Source organism: Orcinus orca, chromosome 13, assembly GCF_937001465.1.
Source record: "Orcinus orca chromosome 13, mOrcOrc1.1, whole genome shotgun sequence".
NCBI lineage: Eukaryota > Metazoa > Chordata > Mammalia > Artiodactyla > Delphinidae > Orcinus > Orcinus orca.
In genome coordinates this window covers 61,211,124-61,231,240 of record NC_064571.1, presented here as the reverse complement: position 1 = coordinate 61,231,240, position 20,117 = coordinate 61,211,124, and the positions used below count along the sequence as shown (strand labels likewise).

General features: G+C 39.1%; 1 protein-coding gene across 6 annotated transcripts in view; it reads right to left on the bottom strand.

Annotated features, from left to right (window-relative positions):
* ATL2 (atlastin GTPase 2) overlaps positions 1 to 20,117 on the bottom strand; it is a 63,378-nt gene that overhangs the window by 20,459 nt on the left and 22,802 nt on the right. For 5 of the 6 annotated variants that reach the window (XM_033419253.2, XM_004265041.4, XM_033419254.2 and 2 more), the window contains exon 2: positions 12,607 to 12,851. The exons of the other annotated variant lie outside the window; for it this stretch is intronic. In XM_033419253.2, coding sequence (XP_033275144.1) covers positions 12,607 to 12,851 — 245 coding nt within the window. The remainder of the gene's footprint in view (positions 1 to 12,606; positions 12,852 to 20,117) is intronic. 6 annotated transcript variants of the gene reach the window in all.

Below are 20,117 nucleotides of genomic sequence, written 5' to 3'. Positions count from 1 at the left end.
TGAAAACACCTGAACTTTAAATGTAGTCAAATATTATAGTGAATAAACATAAACTCTTGCCAAGAAGACTTACCAGTGTAATATAATTGTCAACAATAAAGAACCCGGGCTTCCCTGGTAGCACAGCGGTCAAGAAACCACCTGCCAATGCAGGGGACACAGGTTCGAGCCCTGGTCCAGGAAGATCCCACATGCCGCAGAGCAACTAAGCCCGTGAGCCACAACTACTGAACCCGCATGCTGCAACTACTGAAGACTGCGCGCCTAGAGCCCGTGCTCTGCAACAAGGGAAGCCACCGCAATGAGAAGCCTGCACACTGCAACGAATAGTCCCCCTCACTGCAACTAGAGAAAGCCCACATGCATCAACGAAGACAACGAAGACCCAACACAGCCAAAAATAAAATAAACAAATAAATTTTTAAAAAATTAAAAAAAAACAATAAAGAACCCCTACCTACTCTAAATAATAAGAAACAAATTCTTATTTCACCATAGGAAAGATAACATTCTCTAGCAACAAAGTGAAACAACAGCTGGTAAACTTGAAACACAGACTTGGTGGTCCAACCAGGTCTACATGTATCAGACCATACACCCTGTTCCCAGTCTTACTGACTCCAACAATGGGCAGGCCAGAAGAATAAAGGCCCATTCAAAAGCCATAGTAACTCATCACAGCGAGGAGGAAAAGGGACAAAAAGGATGAAATTAAAGACCCAAGTAACTGTACAATGAAAGAGCAGATCCTTCCTAGTTATGAAACATTCCCCATAAAAACGTAACAGATGGGACTTCCCTGGTGGTGCAATGCTTAAGGATCCGCCTGCCAATGCAGGGGACACAGGTTCGAGTCCTGGTCTGGGAAGATCCCACATGCCGCGGAGCAACTAAGCCCGTGTGCCACAACTACTGAGCCTGCGCTCTAGAGCCCATGAGCCACAACTATGGAAGGCTGTGTGCCTAGAGCCCGTGCTCCGCAACAAGGGAAGCCACCGCAATGAGAAGTCCGCGCACCGCAACGAAGAGTAGCCCCCACTCAACGCAACTAGAGAAAGCCTGCACGCAGCAACAAAGACCCAACACAGCCAAAAATAAAATAAATTAAAAAAACATAACAGGGCTTCCCTGGTGGCGCAGTGGTTGAGAGTCCGCCTGCCGATGCAGGGGACACGGGTTCATGCCCCAGTCCGGGAGGATCCCACATGCCGCGGAGTGGCTGGGCCCGTGAGCCATGGCTGCTGGGCCTGCGTGTCCGGAGCCTGTGCTCCGCAACGGGAGAGGCCACAACAGTGAGAGGCCCGCGTACCGCAAAAAAATAAAATAAAATAAAATAACAGATGAAAATCTTAATCTGTATAAAACTAGTACCTAATTCTGGAGATAGGTTATTAACATTAAACACACAAATCAGTGGACAGAATGAGTTAATATAAACATTCTGACCACCAAACATAATTTACAGTTTTCATTTGAATATGTAAGAATACTCTACAGGTCCTGGAACAAATTAAGCAACATTAGACTCTTAAAACAGTTTTAAAACTGTCTAACATCTTAACCACCCCCATGTCCAACTCCTCCCTTTTGGGGCTGGACAAACTGATAACATTATGACTGACCCAAAGCACTAGCTCAAACAAGGACAATTATATCAACTTAGGTACACATCAAAGAAGTGTAAATAACCTTTTTTTTAAGGCTCTGGTTAAAAGGTGACCTTGACCTGGAAGACATTATGCTAAGTAAAATAAGCCAGATATAAAATAACAAAATTGTATGATTCTACTTATATGAGGTACCTACAGTAGTCAAACTCATACAGAAAGTAGAAAAGTGGTTATCAGGGGCTGGAGGAAGGGGAGGAATGAGGAATTTAATGTGTACAGAGTTTCAGTTTGGGAAGGAAAAAGTTCTGGAGATGCACTGGTGATGATGATTGTACAATAATATGAATATACTTAATGCCACTAAACTGTACACTTAAAAATGATTAAAATGGTAAACTTTGTTATGCATTTTTTAACCACAGTTTTTTTTAAGTGTACTTGAGTGCTACTAGAACAGAAAGGCGAAACACCTCTAGTTATTAAATTAAGGTTTGGCATGGAGATTTGACTTCACAGTCTTCCACTGGACTTCCAGCCTCAGTGCTCCCATATATAAAGCTAATGTAAAAAGCACAGTGGCCTCACAACAAGAAAAAAGTTCAATACGAAAATCAACAAACTTTCTTTCTTAGATCAGAGAATTGAGGTCACAGGGCAAATTGCACACCAAAATCTGAGAGACAGGCAAATACAAAGAACCACAAGCTGAGGTCAGTTACCAAGGAGCAGAAGCTGCTGGAGCAACTGGAAGAAACACTTAAATGGTAATTTGGACAAACTGCTGGAAGCTAAGAGTAGACTAGCTTGAGACCTAAGACCTCTCATGGAGGTTCAGGCTTCATAGGCCCCCACTTTCTTGGGTTTTACCTCAAGGAGCTCCCTGAGGTTTTCTTTTTTTTTTTTGTCCATGGCACACAGCTTGCAGGATCTTAGTTCCCTGAGCAGGGACTGAACTTGGGCCACAGCAGTGATAGCACTGAGTCCTAACCACTGGACTGCCAGGGAATTCCCTGCAACCATTTTCAAATACACTCAGGAAAGTAAGCACTGATAGCAGTCCTCATTAACAAAGGCCTGCCCCCCATGACAAACTACCTTATCAGAGCTTTATCTAAGCCTGGAAAGGGCAATTCATCAACTCCAGCCCCCTCTATCCTTCCTGTCTCAAGTAAGGGGAGAAAAAAAATTGTTAAGGCTAAGAAACACTTCTGAAGGTCACAGCCCAGGGACTCAGGCCCACTTACAAAACTGAGATTTAATCATAAAATGATATAGCTTTCCTCTCCCACACCTTACCACCACATCAACCAGGCTCCACTACGATGACAGTGGATTACAAATGAGAGAGCTGCAAGATACATTCTATTTAAGGAGTTCTTAGAGAAACCCAAGGATAATGGAGGAGGGGGAGAAAACTGAAGTCTCTGGGACCTAAAGCAGCAGAAAACATTAAACACATCTCTGAGCGAAAGCTAGATTAACATAACACCTCACTAAAAACTTAACTGTCAGTTCCTATTTTCTGATATTTCATGCCTAACTTTCAACAAAAAAATTACAAGCCATGCCAAAAGGTAAGGAAAAACAGACTGACGAGACAAAGCAACCATCAGAACCAAACTCAGATATGATGCAGATTTTGAAATATGAGGTAGTAAATTTAAAATAACTAGGATTAATATCTTATGGGCTCTAATGAGAAAAGTAGAAAATGTGCAAAAACAAGTAATGTAAGCAGAGAGATGGAAACTCAAAGAATTAAAAGAAAATGGTACATATAAAAAACACTGTAGTAGAAGTAAAGAATGCCTTTAATATACTTATCCACAGACTGGACACAGCCAAGGAAAGAATCAGTGAACATGAATATATATCAATAGAAACTTCCCAAATTGAAATGCATAGACAAAAAAGGATAAGAATAACAGAACAGACCACTCAAGGACTGTGGGACAACTGCAAAAGGTGTAATATAGGTGTAATGGAAATACCAGAAGGAGAAGGGAGAAAAGCGTAAAAGAAACATCAGAAGTAATAATGGCTGAGAATTTTCTAAAATTAATGACAGATACTAAAAAACAGATCCAATAAAGTCAGAGAACACCAAATAGGATAAATACCAAAAGATCTATACCAGGCATATCACAGTCTAACTGCAAAATAACAAAGACAAAAAGGAAATCCTGAAAGAAAACAGAGACAAAAAACACTTTACCTGTAGAACAAGGAAGGATAAGAATCACTTTGGACTTCTCACACACAAACAGGAAGAGAATAGAGTGAAATATTTCAAGTGCTGAAAGAAAAAAGCCACCAACCTAGAATTCTGTATCCAGCAAAGTTATCCTACAAAAGTGAAGGAGAAATAGTCTTCCTTAGACAAAAACTGAGGGAGATTGTCACCAGTACACCTGCCTTGAAAGAAGTGTTCAAAGTTCTTCCAAGGGAAAGAAAATAATATAGGTCAGAAACTCAGACATATATATAAAAGAATGTCAAAGAAAGACAAGAAAGTAAATCTTTTATTCTTCTTTCTCTTAATTCATCTAATAGACAACTATGTGTATGAAGTGCTAATAGCAACAATGTATTGGGTGATTATGGTACATAACACAGAGGAAATTAACAACATCATAAGGCACAGGAGGGAGGAATTGGGAATACTCTGTCATAATGTACCTGCTCTACCCATGAAGCAGTATAGTAATACTCTAAAGCAGACTTAGACTAGTTGTAAATGTATATTGCAAACTCCAGGCAACCAGTTTTTTTTTTTTAATGTTTAGAGAAGTATAATAGATATACTAAGGAAGAACAGAATGTAGAATCATATAAAATAGTCAATTAAAGCTAGAGAAGGCAGAAAAAAATAAAAAAGAACAAACAAGTACAACAAATAGAAAATTACAAACATAAGAAATAACAATCCAATCCTATCAAAAATCACTTTAGATGTGCATGATTGAAATAAACCAATTAAATGACAGAAACTGTCGCTGTGGATTAAAAAAAAGACCCAAATATTTGTTGTCCACAAAAAACCCAGTTTAAACATAAAGAAAAGGAATGGAGGAAGATATACCATACTGACACTAATCAAACAAAAGCTAGAGTAGCTATACTAATTTCCGACCAAGCTGACTTAAGGACAAGGAAATTATCAGGATAAAGAGTGGTATTACATAATAATAAAGGGGTCAATTCTCCAGAAAAACTTAACAGTTATCTTTAATGTGTATGCACTTAACAACAAAGCATCAAAATACATGAGGCAAGAACTGAACTGCAAGAAGAAACAAGACAAGTCCACTATTACACTTGGAGACTTCAACACCCCTCCATCAGTAATTGACAGACCCAGAAGACAGAATATCAGTAAGGATATAGCTGAACTGAACAGCACCAACAATCAGGTGGATCTAATTGACATTATATTGGGTTGGCCAAAAGGTTCATTTGGTTTTTTCCATAAGATGGCTCTAGTAGTGCTTAGTTGTCTTTAACTTCATTCGAAACAATTTTGTTAGATTGTATTGTGACAGCTGTCATACCAGCATGCCTTTAAAAAAAAATTTATCAAAGTTGGTGAATTTTTGTGTAGCCATTTTAATACGGAAGATGGAAGAAAAAAGCCACATTTTTGGCATGTTATGCTTTATTATTTCAAGAAACGTAAGAATGCAACTGAAATGCAAAAAAAGATTTGTGCAGTGTATGGAGAAGGTGCTGTGACTGATCCGACGTGTCAAAAGTGGTTTGCGAAGTTTCATGCTGGAGATTTCTCTCTGGATGCTCCACGTTCGGGTAGACCAGCTGAAGTTGATAGTGGTCGAATTGAGACATTAATTGAGAACCATCAACGTTATACCACGCGGGAGATAGCCGACATACTCAAAATATCCAAATCAAGCAATGAAAATCATTGGCACCACCCTAGTTATGTTCATCTCTTTGATGTTTACGTTCCACATAAGAAGCAAAAAAAACCTTCTTGACCATATTTCTGACGTGATTCTCTACTTAAACATAAGGAAAATGTTCCATTTTTAAAACAAATTGTGACAGGTGATGAAAAGTGGATACTGTACAATAATGTGGAACAGAAGACATTGTGGGGCAAGCGAAATGAACCACCAACAACCACACCAAACACCATTCTTCATCCAAAGAAGGTGATGTTGTGTATATGGTGGGATTGGAAGAGAGTCCTCTATTATGAGCTCCTTCCGGAAAACCAAACGAAAATTCCAAAAAGTACTGCTCCCAATTAGACCAAATGAAAGCAGCACTTGACAAAAAGCATCCGGAATTAGTCAACAGAAAATGCATACTTTTCCATCAGGATAACCAAGACCGCGTGTTTCTTTGACGACCAGGGAAAAACTGTTACAGCTTGGCTGGGAGGTTCTGATTCATCCGCCATATTCACCAGACATTGCACCTTCGGATTTCCATTTATTTTGGTCTTTACAAAATTCTCTTAATGGAAAAAATTTCAATTCCCTGGAAGACTGTAAAAGGCACCTGGAACAGTTCTTCTTTGCTCAAAAAGATAAAACGTTTTGGGTGGATGGAATTATGAAGTTGCCTGAAAAATGGCAGAAGGTAGTGGAACAAAACGGGGAATACGCTGTTCAATAAAGTTCCTGGTGAAAATGAAAAATGTGTCTTTTATTTTTACTTAAAAACCGAAGGGACTTTTTGGCCAACCCAATAGAATCCTTCACCAACAACAGAATACACATTCCTCTCAAACTCATACAGAACATTCCCCAAAATAGGACATATACTGGGCCTTAAAACACACCTTAAAATAAATTTTAAAGAACAGATCACACAAAGTATGCTCTCAGACCACAACTGAATTAAACTAGAAACCAGTAATAGAAACATAGCTGGAAAACCCCATAATACTTGGAGTTTACACAACACACTTCTAAATAACACACGGGTCAAAAAAGTCTCAACAGAAATTTTAAACTATTTTGAACTAAATGAAAATGAAAATACAACCCATGAAAATATGTAAAATGCAGTGAAAGCAACAGTTACAAGGAGAATTTATAGCATTGGGTGCATATATTAGGAAAAAAGATCTAAAATCAATCATCTAAACTTCTACCTTAGGAAACTAGATATAACCTAAAGAAGCAAAATAAAAATACAGCAGACACCAATAAAGCTGAACACAAGAAAACAGGATAACAACACAACAGGGAAAAAAAATTAATGGAACCAAAGCTGGTCCTTTGAAAAGATCAATAAAATTGATTTGACAGAGAAAAGACAAATAATAATATCAGAAATCAAAGAGGAGTCAAAACTACTAATTTCATGGACATTAGAAAGATAGTAAAAGAATATTAAGAACAATTCTATGCCCACAATTTTGATAACTTAGTTGAAACGGACCAATTATTTGAAAGACACAACCTACCAAACCCACACGAGAAAAAAATGGATCATCTGAATAGACCTGTATCTACTAAAGAAATTTAATCAATAATTAATAACCTTCAAAAGAGAATGAACCAAATTCAGACAGTTTCACTGGTAAGTTCTACCAAACATTTAAGAAAGAAATGATGCCAGTTCTCTCTAAGCTCTTCCAGGAAATAGAAGCAGAGGGAACACTTCCTAACTCATTCTATGAGGCCAGTGTTATCTTAATACCAAAACCAAATAGAGACATAACAAGAAAGGAAAACTAAAGATCAATATATCTCATGAACATAGATATAAAAACACTCAACAAAATATTAGCAAATTAAATCCAACATTGTATAAAAAGAATTATACACCACAACTAACTATTCCAGGGACACAAGGCTAACTCAACATTCAAAAAATTAATAATGTGATCCATCACATCAACAGGCTAAAGAAAAATCATATGATCACATCAACAGATGCAGAAAAAGCATCTGAAAAAATCCAACATCCACTCATGATTAAGAAAACAAAAACCCTCTCAGCATGCTAGAAACAGAGAACTTCCTGAACTTGATTGAAAAACATATACAGAACTATTCTACAGCTAACAACATACGTAGTGTGAAAACCTAGATGCTTCTCCCTAAAGATTAGGAAAGAGATAAGGATATTTGCTCTTATCACTTTGTACTCAACACTGTACTGCAGACTCTAGCCAGGAAAATTAGCTAAGAAAGAGAGAGATAAGAGGTACTCAGATTGGAAAGGAAAAAGGAAAACTGTATTTACAGGTGACATGATCTTATATATAGAAAACATTAAAAAGTCCACTAAAAAACTATTGGAACGGGGACTTCCTTGGGGTGCAGTGGTTAAGAATCCACCTGCCAATGCAGGGACACAGGTTTGAGCCCTGGTCGAGGACGACCCCACATGCTGCGGAGCAACTAAGCCCGCGCGCCTAGAGCCCGTGCTCCGCAACAAGAGAAGCCACCGCAATGAGAAACCTGCGCACCGCAACAAAGAGTAGCCCCTGCTCGAGGCAACTAGAGAAAGCCCGTACACAGCAACGAAGACAAAACGCAGCCAAAAATAAATAAATTTAAATAAATAAATAAATAAAAATTGTTCACTTAAAATGATTTAAAAAAAACTATTGGAATGAATAAATGAGTTGAACAAGGTTGCAGGATACAAGACCAATATAAAACAATTGTATTTCTGTAAACTTGCAACAAACAATCTGAAAATGAAATTAAGAAAACAATTCTGGGGGGCTTCCCTGGTGGCACAGTGGTTGAGAGTCCGCCTGCCGATGCAGGGGACGCAGGTTCGTGCCCCGGTCCAGGAAGATCCCACATGCTGCGGAGCGGCTGGGCCCGTGAGCGATGGCCGCTGGGCCTGCGCGTCCGGAGCCTGTGCTCCGCAACGGGAGAGGCCACAACAGTGAGAGGCCCACGTACCGCAAAAATAAAAAAGGAAAATTAAAAAAAAAAAGAAAACAATTCTGGGGCTTCCCTGGTGGCACAGTGGTTGAGAGTCCGCCTGCCAATGCAGGGGACACAGGTTCGTGCCCCGATCCGGGAGGATCCCACATGCCGCGGAGTGGCTGGGTCCGTGAGCCATGGCCGCTGAGCCTGCGCGTCTGGAGCCTGTGCTCCGCAATGGGAGAGGCCAAAACAGTGAGAGGCCCGCGTATCGCAAAAAAAAAAGAAAGAAAGAAAGAAAACAATTCTGTTTATAACATCAACAAAAAATGAATAAATTTAACAAAAGAAGTGTAAAACATACTCTGCAAACTACAAAACATTTCTGGAAGAAATTAAAGAAGATCCACATAAATGGAAAAACATCCCATGTTCAAAGATTGAAATGCTTAATATTAAGATGGCAACACTACCCAAACTGACCTTTTAGATTCAATCCAATCACCAACAGAATCCCAGCTAACCTCCCATAGAAACTGATAGGCTAAGTCCAAAAATCATACGGAATTGCAAGAGACCTAGAACAGACAATCTTGAAAAAAGAACAAAATAAGAGAACTCACTTCCTGTTTTGAAAACTTACTACAAAGCAAAGGTAATCAAGACAGTCTAGTACTGGCATGAGAACAGACATACAGACCAATGCAACAGAACTGAGGGTTCAGAAATAAAGCCACATGTCTATGGCCAACTAGCTGTCAACAAGGGTGCCAAGATCATTCAATGGGGAAATAATAGCCTTTCTAACAAACGGTGCTGGGACAACTGGATAGGCATATACAAAAAAAATGAAGCTGAACCCTTACCTCATACCATTATCATTCATTATTATATATTAATGTATTATATATAATTAGTGAATATATGTTATATTAACATAGTCAAAGAATTATAGCATTATTCATAAGCCAAAAGATGGAAAGAACCCAAATGCCCACTAACGATGAGGGGATAAATAAAATGTGATATATGTATACAATAGAATATTATTCAGTCTTGGGCTTCCTGGTGGCACAGTGGTTAAGAATCCGCCTGCCAATGCAGAGGACACGGGTTCGAGCCCTGGTCCGGGAAGATCCCACATGCCAGAGCAACTAAGCCCGTGCACCACAACTACTGAGCCCATGTGCCACAACTACTGAAGCCCACACGCCTAGAGCCCGTGCTCCACAACAAGAGGAGCCACTGCAATGAGAAGCCCACGCACCACAACAAAGAGTAGTCCCCACTTGCCACAACTAGAGAAAGCCCACACACAGCAATGAAGAGCCAACGCTGCCAAAAATAAATAAATAAAATAAATTTATCTTAAAAATAAATAACCGATTAATTCGAACATGACATGAAGGAATTTGATTCTAGAAAAACTTTTAATTCACTTCTCAAGTTTACAAAAGACTGATTTCTTTCCTTCTATATTTCAAGCAAAACCAACCTATTTTCATAATACAAGTAGCAGCTTAAGGAAAAAAAAACCTGTGTAGGAAGCTATTTACTTTGCAAGAAAATGAGACCTAAAAATCAGAATTTCCCCTGTAATTTGGAAATGTTTGGTAACAATCTCAGAATATTCTTGGTTTTAAGAACTTAGCTACTGAAGTTTTTGTTTTTATCCAACAGAAAAGAGCTCACATTCAGCTTTGTTATGATTCCTTTACTAACTAATCAAAATTAAAACACATATCTATTTCTAAATCATGAAGTAAAATATTTACATTTGGCTCCTTTAGTGAACTGCTTTACATAAATTGACTCAAGTCAATACCGGAGACATACGAAATCAGTACAGTAGGTCCTCCCGATGTGAAACCCACAGATACAGTGGGCTGACTGTACTACGCCATTTTATATAAGGAACCTGGACATCCAGGGATTTTGGCATCCACTGGAGGTCTTGGAATCAATAGCCCCCCCAATCCCGCCCCCACTCTGGGATACCTAGGGACGACTGTATAAAGCCACTGTTATTTCCCACCTTCTTCAACTACCATCCCATCTTTGCAGGCATATAGGTTAATGAAATATTCCAAAACTATCCCACTGTTTTTTCTCCTTTACTTTCATCTCCTAGGAAAAGCATGACCCACCACTAAGTCAGTATAAGTAGAAGCCTGTTATTCCTCCAAATCAAACACTGTTTAATGTGATTTTCAATTGACAGAATAAGATTATTTATATCAGGAATCCTATATGGAAACTTTATGAATGAAAATTAATAAAGACATTTAGATTAGAAACCACTAACTAGGTGTGTAGCCTGAGGTCCTCCTTACCATTCTGTGGCTTCAGTATCTTACCCACAAAGGAGGAAATTCTATTAGTTCAGAGATTACAAATATACAACACATGTGGGCTGCTACTCGCCCTCTGAACAGCCACTACTAATTGATAAGAGATCAAATAAGAAATGGCACCTAAGGTGAAACTTGCTAGACAAGTGATCTAAGCTTCCTTCCCCTTCTAACATTCTGTCTGTGACCTACTTGGAATCAAATACATTTGCAGTGAACAGCTCAGACACAGATAGAAACAATATACACAAGCTAACTTAAGGAGTCAGAGCCTCAAAATACAGAAATTCTTTATCATCTTTAAATGTACAGACTTTCTTTTTTTAAAGAATAAGTCACAAAAAAAAAAGAATAAGTCACTATTTATACATTTCTCTATTTCAGATGTAAATTGCTGGAAAATAATCAAGTCTAAGTGGAAAAACCTTAAAATACTATATCTTTCTCAATTTCCAACTTGTGTCAAATAGTGTTCTTTATCATGAACTACATTCTTGATACTCAGGCATGCTTGAACATGCCTGAAGAAATCCCTATGGAAAGAATATTGAAAAGCTTCCTGAAAATCAACTAGGAATGTTTGTTTGCCTTATTACTTATCTCAAGTAGGATGCATATCCAGTTACAGATTTACACAGAACACATAAAGGTGAACACCTTGACAGATGTTTAGACAATTACATAATTCTGTCAAAGTGTTATTTCTAGCACCTTCATGTGGCCTTCTGAATGTCTAAAGCCTACTCCTATAAAGCCCTTCCCCTTAAGTGCTCCACTACAAATTTCCAATTCCTCCTTCTTGGTTCCTATCAAACTCTCATTCCCTCAGCCCAACTTTCAACTGTTAGAAAACTACTCTGACTCAAGAGGGGAAAAAAAAATTTTTTTTCTTGCTTTTGTTCAGGGGAGAAAGTCAAAGTCAGGGAGGGGAGGGAAATAATTGTCTGGTACCATCAAAAAGTGAAAATGTGTAGAGAAAGGGTGATTCATCAGTCAAAATAGAAAATAAGTTCTTACTATGGGCCAATTATCGTGCCAGGCATGGGAGACATGGTAACCAAGATAAAGCCCACTCCTGACAGTAAACTAGCCAGGAAAAATAAGTAACTAAAGTAGTATCAATGAAACATAGGACCTGTGCCATATGGTCATAACACAGCCTTAGAAACCAAGGAAGGCTTCCTATGAAAAAAGATTAGCCAACAGTACAGCAACATTTGAGAGATAACACGACATACTCGAGGAACTGCAAAAACTATAGTATACCTGACATACAGAGACAAGGGATGAGGCTCAGAGATCATGGAAGACCATGGAAGTCACTTTAAGGAACTGAACCTTATCTCAAAAAGTAAGTCTCTGAAGGAGACTTATTTGAGGAGCATTAAGTATGCCTTTACAGAAGTCTCTATCAGCCTACTTCACCCACTGTTGTAAAGGCGACTGAGAAGGGGAAGGAAATAACAAAAAGCGAGAGACTGAACAGTGCTTCAGAGACTTTAGAGTATACTCAGACATCTTAGGTTAGAGCTACAATGCTTGGAACACAGGTGCTCAATCATATGCCTCAATATGTACTACATGCAAAAAGGAATTACGGAGATGAAGAAGAATCAAGAGCTCAAACAAACTTACATTACTGTCTTAACTGAGAAGCCGTATCAAGAACTGTATTTTCGTAAAATTAAAGATACAGCTCTTACTGTTTTTTGTCTATTATATTTAAACAATATTGGTTGGTAATTTTTGTTTTTAACTCAGTTCAATTTAAAAGACACTATTCACCTTGTTATACATATATCTAAGCATGAAGTCCAGTAGAAATGATTTCCCTTTACGAAAAGCTCCTGCCACGGATACCACTACTATGTTAAGATCTCGTATGTGCTCCTGTAGCAATATCTGCTCCAAAGCTTCTTCATCAAGCTCAAAGTTATGGTCATCTTCATGTGCAAGAACAATCTGTACTGGACATGGTTTCTTCATAACCTCATCAGAGTTTACTAGGTCATCATCTTCATAATTCTCACCTAGAGTTAAAAAAGAGAGAAACAGGTTACCTTAATTCCTGCATTCTAAACTTTTCCTAAAGGATCACAATGAAAGCAAAATTTCAAATAACTTCTCCTCCATTATAGGTCATTTGGAAATAGTTACAAAAAGTGATGCTCAAACACACACTGGATTTCTCACTCCCTCTATAATAGGACCAAGAATACCAGTCAGTTTCTTACTATATAGAGAGATAAGCAGGAATACTAAGTAAGGCCTCTATCTCAATCAGGTCTTAACAGCTACACGTGCGCAACAGCTGTTCTGAACACTGTGTGATTCTATAAACAACTTTTGCTACTGTATGCACATGCAAACCAGATGTAGTGAGTGGAAAATCAATTTCACCTAATAATTCAGATTCCAATTTCCCTATAGGCATCACCTGGAAATTACTCCAAGTTACAAAGATTAAAATATACATATAAATTGTAAACATTATTTTTCATTCTGAAACTTCAAGGGTTAAGGTCCTAAGAAATTTCCAAAAATGACACATGATAAAGCTAATGGTTCCCTAATTTAATAAGAGTTACCTAAAATAGCATTCCTTATTAAAACAAAGCACAGGATTAATGTTTTAGTGGAAGACATAAGAAGAACAGTCAACGAGGTGCAGAGATTCATCTGTCTCTAGGGCCCTTTTTCACCAAACACCACAGACACCCCTTCAAAATTATATAGCTCCTAAAAAACAGCTATACAAACTCGTTTGTTCACCCAGCACACCAAAAGAAGTTAACCTTTGCAAAAGAACTTTACTGAATAGTGATGAAGAAATAACTATAGAATATGTAACAGGTGAGAGAGTTTTTTAAAGTTTAGGTTTGTGTTTTGTTTTCTGGTTTTTGTTTGCTTGTTTGTGGTACACGGGCCTCTCACTGTTGTGGCCTCTCCTGTTGCGGAGCACAGGCTCCGGACGCGCAGGCTCAGCGGCCATGGCTCACGGGGCCAGCCACTCCGCGGCATGTGGGATCCTCCCGGACCGGGGCACGAACCCGTGTCCCCTGCATCGGCAGGCGGACTCTCAACCACTGCGCCACCAGGGAAGCCCTGTTTGTTTGTTTTTAAACCCACTTAATAGCTAGTTTCAGAGACTATGTACCTTGTCTGCCTTTCTTCCCTATCAATTGCTTGATCCCACTAGCAACACTCCTGGGGATCTTATCCTCTACCACATCAACATTTTTAAGACTCTCCCCTTGAGATTGTCTACTAAGTGCCAGTTTCCAATCTAAGGAGACATACGGTATCTACCGTGTTCAATGCAATGACAGCCCCTCCTCACCGAGGAGACAGCCAGTCCACTGAGGAGTGGCACATTATTAGTGCACCAATACCTTATCCACACAAACACTATTCTCAGCACGAAGATTATATACTTACATTAATGAATTTTTAATTTCTTTACAGAAAGAAACATCTAGCTTATTTGATTTGCAAAGACTATTAGAGTCTTTACCTTCACATCACAAGGCACATTTAACTGTACAAAGCAAAATCAACACTATTTCAAAAGCTGTTGCAAACAGTAACAATATAATGTAATATAAAGAGCAGTCAGTTTCAAAGGAGAATTTTTTAAAGTAAAAGCAAACAGTATTTAATTAAAAAGGATATTATCACTGCTTGTTTCAATGCTATACAGATATAGCCAGGTATGCTATTTGAATGCACAAAAAGTAAACCTTCCAGGAAAAGTACAACATAGTTAAATTCCAATTTAATATATTACCAAACAGTATGCAAATTGTGTGATTAAAACCTTCCAAACCTATTAGTGGTTAAGAATGAACCAGGAGGGGCTTCCCTGGTGGTGCAGTGGTTGAGAATCCGCCTGCCAGTGCAGGGGACATGGGTTCGATTCCCAGTCCGCGAAGATCCTGCATGCCGCAGAGCAGCTAAGCCTGTGTGCCACAACTACTAAGCCTGTGCTCTAGAGCCCACAAGCCACAACTACTGAGCCCACGTGCCACAACTACTGAAGCCCGCGGGCCTAGAGCCCGTGCTCCGCAACAAGAGAAGCCACCGCAATGAGAAGCCCGCGCGCTGCAACGAAGAGTAGCCCTCGCTCGCCGCAACCAGAGAAAAGCCCGCATGTAGCAATGAAGACCCAACGCTGCCAGAAGCAATAAATAAATAAAATAATAAAATAAATAAATTTTTTAAAAAAAGAATGAACCAAGAAGCAAAACAGCCTAGATGCGTGTCATTTAACTTCTCTATGCCTGCTTCCTCATCTGTAACATGGGGATAATAATAGCACCTACCACATTAAGTTGTCATCAGGATTAAATGATTTGAAATATGCTTGATACATCGTAAGCATTACAGGTGCTTGTCATTAAGGTGACAGTAATTCTAAAATAATCAATCCTACAGAAAAGCTTTTATTTACACCTTAAAATGCTAAAACTCTACAGTGACCTTCAATTGACCTGTGTAGCTGTGTAACAACATCACCATCTACCCATTTGCAGGCACAAACCTGAGGGCTGTCCATGATACATCCCTCCTTTTCCTTACCCCTAAATCTAACCAATAACGAAGGTCTTAAATTTGTCTTCATTCAAAATCTTCTGATACCATCCCTATTCTCATCATCACCACCATCTTATCTCACTTAAGGTGGTATCGAACTGGTCTCCCTTCTTGCCCCCTCCTCCAAACCAATCCTCACAGAGTAGAAACTGAATAATATGGTTAAATGTAAATGTGATTAAGTTACTCTCCTTAAAAATCACTGCTACAGAGCATTAACAACTAAAATCCTACATGTGCCTCATAAAATCCTGTACTCACTGCCAAATCTCTCCTGCCCCATTTGGTGCTATTTTCCCCTGTGTAAACTACCAATAGACAAGCTAACCTTTTTTCAGATCCTTATGCTATTAAGCTCTTTCTAGACCCTTATTTCACCCATGATATTTCTCTGCCTGGAATACTCTTTCCCATGTTGTTCCCCTAATTAATTCCTTAAATCTCAGTTTAAACATCATGTTCTCAGGAATATCTTCCCCCAAGGTTCCTAACCAAATTCAGTCCTCCTACACTCCCCCCAATTTTAATCCACCCATCATTTGAATATTTATGTAAGTACTTATTTATTACATGTCTCCCCTCCTAGACTGCCAATCCTCTGCTTAAAACCCTCAATTAGTTCCCCACCATAACCAGAAAATAGAGGGAAAAAAAAAAAAATCTTCTACATCCCTTACCATAGTCTCCCCAGTTCTGTGTGATCTGGCCCCTGCAATCTGCCCTTCTTGCTGTTCCTTGAACAGGCCAAACCTGTTTCCCACCCCAGAATCTTTGTCCTGTGTTCTCCCCTGTCTGGAACGCTCTGTCCCTAGAAATTTACGTGGCTTGCTTCTCCATCATCTAGGTCTCAGTGCGAATGTTAATCTCCTCCATGTGGCTTTCCTCAACCACTCAGTCTAAATTACAGACCCCTCTCCATCACTTTAACAAAACAGGGTTTTTTCCCACAGCCCTTTCCAGTATTTAAAATAACTTTTTTCATTTGTTTACATGTGTGCCTTATATCTCCCCCTCCATAGAAAATATGTGCCACAAAAATAAGGATCCCAGTCACCCTACTGACCACTCTCTTAGTACTTAGAACACGCTTGGCACCTAGCAGGTGCTTAATAAATATTTCTTGAATGAATGAAATTTACATATTTTACTCAGGAGTTTTACACATGTCCCTACCTGTTTTATAAGCAAATTTGACATTCACATAATTAGTTTGGGGAAATACTTCTAGCAACTCAAGAGTAGTATATTTATCACAAAATTACAATTAAAAGTATGAAGTTCTACCAAGTAACACATTTTAATTAAAAAGAACTCAAAATTAATAAGTGCTAAAGTATCATAATGACCAAATTTGGAGATTGCTGATTTTGTTAAAACCAACAAGTAGTCTTATTCTTAATGTAAAGAAAGCATTAGTTGGTTTCTTAAAAATAAAAATAAACCATTTGGCAGGAAATCTTTGCTACCTTAAAATTTCACCTAAATTAATTGACTACAGTGGCCAGTTTTCTTTTATTAGCACGAATAAAGATAGATACTGCAGATATACAGGCAGCATATTTGTCACTATTTCTAGTCAACAGACCTCTAAAGGGAAGTGTAGCGAATATGTTTCACAGGTATCATGGAGTACAATGACATGATTCAGCTAAATTTACTCCCCCATCATAATTTCCCTACTAAATTTGGACGAACTACAGATAAAGTACTTCATTCATCAAACACTGATATAGGCCACCATATAAAAGAGAATTATATGCAAATTTCTTTAGAATACCTATAAATATTAATACTCTGTGATCACCTACAATTGGAAGTCTTTTTAAATTTATCGCTAAGATCTTAAACTGAAGTTAAATTCTATGTAGAGAATAGTGATTTTATTTCCACTCTTTAATGCCAAGAGATTGCTGGAAAAAGAGATTTCAGCCCTCCAATAGATTTTCCTAATTCACTGTTCCAAGTCAGTTCTCCCCGACGTGGATCTTTCAGGGTCAAAGCTGAAAGACACATACAGACAATCAACTCAAATATTTCTCCATACCTTAACACTAAGTATACTTAACCTATTTACCACAAGGCCTACAAAAAGACACCGTCTTGGTAAAAAAGTGGGGAAAGAGAGATGACTAGGTGGAACACAAGAGGATTTTTAGGGCCATGAAACTATTCTCTATGATGCTAATGGTAGAGCTGTATCATCATACATTTGTCAAAACCCATAGAATATACAACCCCCAAAGTGAACCCTAATGTAAACTACAGACTTTGGGTGATAATCAGGTGTCAATGAAAGTTCACTGATTGTGACAAGTGTACCACTCTGGTGTGGGATGCTGACAGGGTGAGAGGCTGCAGGTGTGTGAGGACCGGGGGTGGGGGGGGTCAGGGGTTGGGGGGTGCGCATGTGTGCGGCCAGACTCTACTTTGTGCTCAATTTTGCTGTGAACTTAAAACGGCTCTAAAAAATAAGTCTATTAAAAAAAAGAAAAAGACACCTGTCTTTTTTTATTGCTATTTAATCATACTTTATCTTAATTCATACATTCAGCACACATTCCAACAGGAAAATTTACACTTCAGGACCAACCTAGGTATATTTGCAAACTTCAATCTTAATCATAAACTATGACAATAAAAAGGTGCTACAAATCTGCATTACAATGTTACTAACATTAGATTATATCAACCCAAAACTAAACTTGTAGAAAGAGAAACAAAAGTATTTCACTTTTATTATTCACATTCCAAATAAAAACTTGTAACAAATTTTTATGGATAGTAGCCTGGACTCAGTGCACTCAGTCTATCTATAAAAATTAGCTATTCAGTGCTTCCCTGGTGGCGCAGTGGTTGAGAGTCCGCCTGCTGATGCAGGGGACACGGGTTCGTGCCCCGGTCCGGGAAGATCCCACATGCCGCGGAGCGGCTGGGCCCATGGGCCGTGGCCGCTGAGCTTGCGTGTCCGGAGCCTGTGCTCTGCAATGGGAGAGGCCACGGCAGTGAGAGGCCTGCGTACCGCACACCAAAAAAAAAAAAAAAAAAAAAATTAGCTATTCAACAAAAGCAAAGTGATATTTTGATGTCTCGTACTTGGACCTCAACATTTATACTCCATAACAAAATGAAAATAGTATCTAAGTATTCAAAAGTTTAATCTAGCACATATTTTAAAAAGCCTTAAAAAGGTTATACCATGGTAAACCTATTTGTAGATATTTATTATAAGAAACAAAGATGCTAACACAGATATATAAGTTGGTTTATCAGTGTTATTTATGGTAGTAAAAATTAATGCTAAATGTCTTTTTTAATATTTATTTATTTATTTATTTGGCTGTGCCGGGTCTCAGTTGTGGCATGTGGGATCTTCACTGCAGCACACGGGATCTTTTTTTTTTTTTTTTAGTTGTAGCATGTGGGATCTAGTTCCCTGACCAGGGATAGAACCCAGGGCCCCAGCATTGGGAGTGCGGAGTCTTAACCACTGGACCACCAGGGAAGTCCCTAATGTTAAACTTCTTAAAACTGGAAATTGGCCTAATATATTTTTTTTAAATAAATTTATTTATTTTTGGCTGCATTGGGTCTTCACTGATGAGCGCGCGCTTTCTCTAGTTGCAGTGAGCAGGGGCTACTCTTCATTGCGGTGTGTGGGCTTCTCATTGCGTTAGCTTCTCTTGTTGCAGAGCATGGGCTCTAGGTGTGCGGGATTCAGTAGCTGTGGCCCACGGGCTCAGTAGTTGTGGCCCACAGGCTCTAGAGTGCAGGCTCAGTAGTTGTGGCGCACAGGCTTAGTTGCTCCACGGCATGAGGGATCTTGCCAGAGCACGGCTCAAACCCATGTCCCCTGCATTGGCAGGCGGATTCTTAACCACTGCACCACCAGGGAAGTCCCGGCCTAATATCTTAACTACATATTGACATATTATGCAGCTTTAAACCACATGCACACATTTAAAAAATCAAAGATAGTCTTCAACTCAGGGGAAAAGGCAAATCACAAAGTAATACAAATCTTCCCCAATTCTGTTTTGCCTTGTTTTTAAAAACACAGGTACACTTGGGAGTTGGGGGGGAGAGAGAAACAACATTTGAGGCTTGTTCTTCCAGTCATTAGAGTAACTGCTACCAGACTGGTTGTCTGCCACAAACTATAAATCTAAACAAAATATACGAGGCACCTTTTTTCAAGCACTGGACAACAGGCAGAAGAAGAGTAATCCTTGAGAAAAGGTCACACACACACACGCCTCCCATCCACTGCCACACTCTGCTAAGAACAATTTCCTAAACAGCGTGGGGAACCAAAGCACAAGCAAAGATCTGAGTTCAGGACTACTAAAAGCAGTTGGAAGCTGTGCAGCAGGACAGAGAAAAAGGAACTATGCAGAGGTAGAGCCCAGAAGTCCTTGGTCAAGGGCGATAAGCTTCACAGGTGCAGAGGAACACACTATGCAAGGCTTACCAAAAAGCAGCAACTACAGGGTTGTAAGAGGAACAGAGATACCAGAAGTCAAACAGTACTGGGACACTGTGGCATTTTGGCCCAGCCATGATGAATAGATGAACACTTCAGGCATCAAGCTGAAACACCAGAAAGGCCACATCTACAAATCAAAGACGATGTTCTAGAGTAAGGCCTACTGAAGATCCACCCAAACAAAGCCTAATACTAAGACTTGAAAAGAGGGGAGACAGTT